At 33.1% G+C, this 6,840-nt stretch overlaps 1 protein-coding gene across 1 annotated transcript in view; it reads right to left on the bottom strand.

Moving 5' to 3' along the window:
• Positions 1-1,442, bottom strand: part of masp2 (MBL associated serine protease 2) — a 15,983-nt gene extending 14,541 nt beyond the window's left edge. Inside the window, exons 1-3 of the mRNA XM_073823497.1 lie at positions 1,308-1,442; positions 958-1,174; positions 1-138 (exon numbers count right to left, since the gene is read on the bottom strand). The exon at positions 1-138 is cut by the window's left edge and continues 13 nt beyond it. Coding sequence (XP_073679598.1) covers positions 1-138; positions 958-1,174; positions 1,308-1,318 — 366 coding nt within the window. The 5' untranslated portion in view covers positions 1,319-1,442. The remainder of the gene's footprint in view (positions 139-957; positions 1,175-1,307) is intronic.
• Between the last annotated feature and the right edge of the window lie 5,398 nt (positions 1,443-6,840).

Genomic DNA, 6,840 nt, shown 5'->3' with positions numbered 1-6,840 from the left:
CTCATTGGAGTAATCTGATCTGAAGAGCACGGACATGGTGTTGGCGGCAGAATAGATGACAGTGTTCTTGGGCGCATCACCGTAATTTTTCTCTGCCTCACCACAGAACCGGACTGTGTCGTTTGCTTCTGTGAACACCTGGAAAGTTTCAGCAAGTAGTAATTATTGCAATCAAAATTATTGGTATCCTATATTTCACATAACAGGCTTAGTTAGCATGCCAGGAACTTCATTAGAAACTAAGCAGCAGTCAAATACTCTATGCAGAGTATTCTCATAAATGGTGCAGTTCTACTTAAATATTTCAGTAAAAATGTACATTACATATTTTCAGTGCCTAATGGTAAAGCTTAATGGTAAAATATATATTAAGCCACCTTTGTGAACTTATGGATCAAAAAATATATATGATTTTGAAATGATTGTAAGCTCTTAGGGGGAATTATATTATATTTATATATCTGAAAAGGACTGAACATTTCTAATAAGGTTAAACCTTGTTAAGATTTCAGTCAATCATCTAAGATTTCTGATTGAAATTTGATTTGGATTTGCATTGGCAAGGTTGTCTTGATGTTTTTTTTTTTTCATTTAAAAACTGCAATTCTCTTTATTCAATTCCATCTTTTTAAAATACATTTATTAAAGTATATCTAATTAATACAATTATATAAATATAAAAAAAATATTTAGATAAATATTATTAAATATATATTAAATATTATTAAATAATTATTTACTTTGTAAACATACAATACATACCACAAGAACTATGAATATAAGAAGCTTGATTTTATTGATTGCAGATTTACATATGATTTCATTGAATTGCTATCTGAGATATCCTGAAATATTCAGTCTAATCTAGAACCATAACTCTTGCACTTTGATGTGTGTATATATATTCCTCATAAAATGACCCCACATTTAAAGGTGTGTTGAAGACATGGAGCTAACCTGAACATAGTCATATTCGCAGCGATGTGAAGGCTCCAGGCTAAAATATGTGAAGTAGAGACGTAATCTGTATCCCTCTGGTCCTGTGATATTCCACACCATACGCTGGTTGTTAGGATAGGCATTCGGGAAGTTTGGTGAAGTGAAGCTCCCAAATAGTCCTTTCAGCTCTGATCCAAGTGCTAATGGAAGCAGGGTGGCGAATGCCAACGATACACTAAAAAAGCAGCAAAACAAAAAGGTGTATTACTGATAACGTATTGAAGCTTTCACAATTCCAACACATTAAAGCAAAACATAGGGAGAACTGTTCCCACTTCATAGTGAACACATTTTAACACTTTGCATACCTGTTCATCATTCCAGAACACCACAAACTTCAGTTCATCTCACAAAAAATGTCCTAATCACCTCTGCAGAACTCTAATGTCCTCCAGGTTAATGAACTAGCTGAATGAATGGCTCAGTGTAAACAGAGTACTGAACAGCAACGGTACTTTTGGTTTTCATCACTGTCTATTCTGTCAAATGTCAGTATCAGCTATTGAATTGAAGACATACTGTATCAATAGAAAAGTTAACCTTTGTTGTCATGCTTGACATCTCCTTTATTCTCCTTAAACACTAGATTTTGTCATTGTTTCTTTTCTGTACAACAAAAACAAAGGATGAATCGCATTCAGACCAAGAAAATTAAACGTTTGAATATTCCTGGCTTTTATGTTGACTAAAAAAGTCAGGAATAACTGACAGCAAATGAACTCTTGTTTTTGCAATGTGTCCTTCTGACCAGTCGTCAATAATTGATTTCTGTGTGTGTGTGTGTGTGTGTGTATGTGTGTGTGTGTGTGTGTGTGTGTGTGTGTGTGTGTGTGTGTGTGTGTGTGTGTGTGTGTGTGTGTGTGTGTGTGTGTGTGTACATGCAGATACAACTTTGGTTTGTAGAAGAAAAAAACAGGAAGACAAAATTATAAATCCTAGTAACAAATCTTTTTAATAGCTTCCAAAAGTTTTCAAAAGTTTATGTTTATTTAAATATACAGAGGGGCCCAAAGTCTGATTCTACATTAAAAAAACAACTTAAAAATAAAAAAAGGTTATTGCTTATCTCGCAATTCTGACTTTTTCTTCCCAGAATTGCATGATTCAAATCCACAATTGCGTGAAATACAGTCAGAATTCTGACTTTATTCTGATAAAGTCTGCTACCACATAAAAAATCTACATGAAAAATACTTTTAAAGAGTTAAAAAGAAAAAAAAAATATTGAAGAAAAAAGTGATTGTATTGAAGCCGTTTCTGCCACTGAATAAAAAAAAGGTTATTGCGACTTAAAAAGTCAGAATTGTGAGATATAAACTTGCAACTGTGAGTTATAAAAACAGATTTGTTAGTTCACATTACATGATTCTGAGAAAAAAGTCAGAATTGCGTGATATAAACGCGAAAAATTCAGACTTATGAGAATTATGAGATAAAAACAGGCAATTCTGACATTTTTTCTCAGAATTGTGTTATATAAATTCTCAACCTGAGAAAAAAGTCACAATTGCGAGATATAAACTTGTTTCTTGCTTCTATCTCACAAGTGTTTTCTTCATTTCTCAGAATTGCGAGTTTATTTTACAGAACTGCGAAAATTTTGTCTCTCAATTTTGACTTCATACTTTGGTTTGTAAAAGAAAAACAACAAAAATAATAATTCCTACTAAGTAACAAATCTTAATAGCTTCCAAAACCTTTAAAAAAAAAAGTATGTTTATTTAAATATACAGAGGGGCCCAAAGTCTGTTACTACATAAAGAAACAACAACAACAAAAATAAAAAAGGTTATTGCTTATCTCACAATTCTGACTTTTCTCAGAATTGAGATAAAAACATGCAATTCTGTCTTTTTTCCCAGAATTGCATGATGAACTTCGTTATTCTTTATTATGCTACCACATAAAAAATCTACTTGAAAAATATTTCTAAAGATTAAAAAGAAAAACAAATATTGAAGAAAAACATGATTGTATTGAAGCCGTTTCTGCCACTGAATAAAAAAAAAAAGGTTATTGCGACTTCTCACAATTCTGGCTCAATGCTGACTTGCAATTATGAGTTATAAAAACAGATTTGTGAGTTGACATCACACGATTCTAAGAAAAAAGTCAGAATTGCGTGATATAAACTCAATTGCAAGAAATTAAGAATTATGAGATAAAAACAGGGAATTCTAACTTTTTTTCTCAGTATTGTTATATAAATTCTCAATTGCAAGAAAAAAAAACAGAAGTGCAAGAAAAGTCAGAATTGTACTATGAACTCCCAAATGCAAACTGTAAAGTCAAATTTGTAGGGTTAAAAAAATTATATGATTTCAGAATTGTGAGTTTATATCTCATAATTTTGACTTAAAAACTCATGATTGCGTGTTATAAAGTCAAAATTGTGACATATAAACTCTCAATTCTGAGAAAAAAGTCACAATTGTGAGATATAAACTTGTTTCTTGCTTCTATCTCATAAGTTTTTTCTTTATTTCTCAAAATTGCAAGTTTATATTCCAGAACTGCGAATTTGTCTCGCAATTTTGACTTCATACTTTGGATTGTAAAAAACAACAACAACAACAACAACAACAACAACAAAAAAAACAGGAAAAAAAATTATAAATCCTACAAGTAACATGATTATTTAAATATACAGAGGGGCCCAAAGTCTGATACTACATAAAAAACAACTTGAGGAAAAAAAAGTTATTGCTTATATATCACAATTGTGACTTTTTCCCCAGAATTGAATGTTATAAACTCACAGTTGCATGAAATACAGTCAGAATTATTTATTCTTTATTCTGCTACCACATGAAAAATCTACTTCAAATCTCTATATTTGTAAAGATTAAAAAGAAAAACAAATATTGAAGAAAAAAGTGATTGTATTAAAGCCGTTTCTGCCACTGAATTAAAAAAAGATTATTGCAACTTCTCACAATTCTTTTTTTCTCAGAATTGGGAGATATAAATTCCCAAATCCAAGTTAGTAATATTTTTAGGGGGGAATATACTGATATGTTCTCAAAATTGTAAGATTACAAGCTATAAAGTTAAAATTGTGAGATATAAACTTGTTTCTTGCTTGTATCTCACAATTGTTTTCTTTATTTCTCAGAATTGCGAGTTTATTTTCTAGAACTGCGAGTTTTGCAATTTTGACTTCATAACTCGCAACTGTGAATATATATCTCACAATTCAGAGAAAAAAGTCAGAAATGCACGTTTGTATTACGCAATTCTGAGAAAAAAAGTTTGAATTGTGAAATAAAAAGTCACAATTATCTTTTAAATGGGGGGGGGGGGGGTTTGATAAACTTGGGATTTATCAAAAAAAAATTATATTGATAAACGGATTTATCAACACAGAGAATCACTGTAATATTACAAACTTACTGTAACAAGCACCGACAATCCAGTAACACTGAGATGATAAGATATTCATATTAAAAATGACAGAAATAAAATGGCATAGACACCAAAAAAAAAAACATCATCATCCTAACCTTTGAAAAGTAGATAATGGACCAAAATTATATTATGAAATGACTTTTCCAACACCAATTGTTAAACACTTTTGACTGTGTTGTGATAATGACTAAGAGACCTAACACTGAATATGAAAGGCAAAAGTAGAATAGTCCCACTAATATGAAAAGTATTTACAGCCCTATGACATTTTCAGACATATGCACTGCGATGTGCCACAGGCAGATGTTTATGATGAAAAAACAACAGGTGACACTGAAAGCCTGTTGCCGTCGTATGTGCCAATTACCTTGAGAGCAGAATTAATTCGAAATGCCTTTGTAATGCTACAGTCCCTTTCATTTAAACCTTTTGGCACAGAATGAGGTGGTTATTTAATGATTTAAAAATGAGTGAGAAAAAGAGAGAGAGAAAGTGGGCAAGCAAGAGAGAGAGAGAGACAAAATGAATAAAGCAACAAATGTTCCATAAGCAAGCTTATAATAGACCCCTCATTTCCAATACACTACGCTGCTAATGCTTGATGTATGAGGAGATTACAATAATTATCCTCATAAATGACAATGGTAATTTCCAGCTGCACATACCCATGCTGATTGTGGCTGTCAGGTGTAATGCACTGACCTCTGTCATCATGCCTGCTTGAGAGGTCACAGGTTGTTGGGACACAGCTGAAGTGATTCTTAATGAAGAAACAATCATTCACACTGGTTTATCGAACTCCCTTGAGTACTGTGGAAACCAAGGCATCTGGGTATTTGCATGTTTTAGGGAAAGAGATGTATGATGAGATGTATGATTTTTGGCTTCAAAGGAACCATAATTTAGACAAACAAGCTGCAAAGTGGATTCTAAGTGGAAAATCTAAGAAAAAGTTGTATAAAATATTTTAAAAGCTGTATTTAACACATTTTTAATACTTTTTAAGTTTTTTTTTTCCAGACAGTTCAAGGTCAGTTCCTAAAATCTACTTAAACATAATTACTGATTCAGGATTTGAGATTTGATATGTTGCATTTGCAAAAAAATAAAGACATATAATGTAAATGTAAGAACATGTTACATTTAACTTGATATTACTTCATAAATTCCCATGTACAGTGCCTTGCAAAAGTATTCATACCCCTGCATTTTTTTTCACATTTTGTTATGTTGCTGTCTTATGTTAAACTGCTTTAAATTACTTATTTCCCACATCAATCTTCACTCCATGCAACATAATGGCAAATCAAATTAAAATTAAAAACCTAAATGATTCCATTGCATAAGTATTCATACCCTTATCTAGAACAGCTGAAATTTAGCTCAGGAGCGTTCATATTGCTTGTAGATGTTACTACTCTTCGAGTGAAGTTATCCTGTGGCAAATTCAAAGAGTTCAGAAAAAATTCTGCTGCACTGAAGGTTTACAGAAGCATGTAGTCTCATTACCCTTAATGGAAGAAGTTTGAAACAACCAGGACTCTTCCTACAGCCGGCCTTCAGGTCAAACTGAGCAATTGATGGAGAAAGACCTCGGCTAAAGTGGTGACCAAGAACCTGATGGTCACTCTAGTTGAGCTCCATGATCATATATGCAGATGGGAGAAACTTACAGAAGGACAAACATCACTGCAACACTCCACCGATCTGGGTGTTATGAAGGTGTGGCAAGACATAATCCTCTCCTCAATGAAGACACATGAAAACACACTTGGAATTTGCAAAAAAAAAAAAAAAAAAAAAAAACACCTAAAGGACCCTCAGAATGTGAGAAACAAGATTCTCTGGTCTGATGAACCTCAATCCTAAGGATCATGTGTGAAGGAGACCAGGCACTGCTCATCATCTGTAGAGTACCATCCAAAAAGTAAAGTTTTTTTGGTAGTAGCCTCATGCTGTGGGTCTGTTGTTTTAGCAGCAGGGACTGAGGGACTCATCAGAGTAGAAGAAAAGCTCAATGCACCAAAATATTGAGCCTTAATGAAAACTCAGTCCAGAGCATTCAGAACCTCAGACTGGGCAGAAGGTTCACCTTTCAGCTGGACAATGAACCTAAGCACACAGCAAGAGTGGCTTAATGTCCTTAAGTGGCCCAGCCAGAGCCTGGGCTTGAACCCGATCAAACATTTCTAGAGAAACCTGAAAATGTCTGCGAGACCCCATCCAAGCTGACAGAGCTTGAGAGGTGAAGAGATGAGGCGAAGAATGGCAGATAATTGCCAAATGTTAATGTGCAAATCTTGTTGCATCATATCCAAAAAGATTTGAGGCTGTAGATACTTCAGCTAAGTACTGAGTTAAGGGTATGAATACTTTTGTAATCTGCTCATATTAGGTTTTTTATTTTTAATAAATTTATGAAGTTGTGAAAAT

Source organism: Garra rufa, chromosome 18 (genome assembly GCF_049309525.1).
Source record: "Garra rufa chromosome 18, GarRuf1.0, whole genome shotgun sequence".
Lineage (NCBI taxonomy): Eukaryota > Metazoa > Chordata > Actinopteri > Cypriniformes > Cyprinidae > Garra > Garra rufa.
Note: the sequence above shows the minus strand (reverse complement) of the source record. Positions and strands in the feature narration are given on the sequence as shown.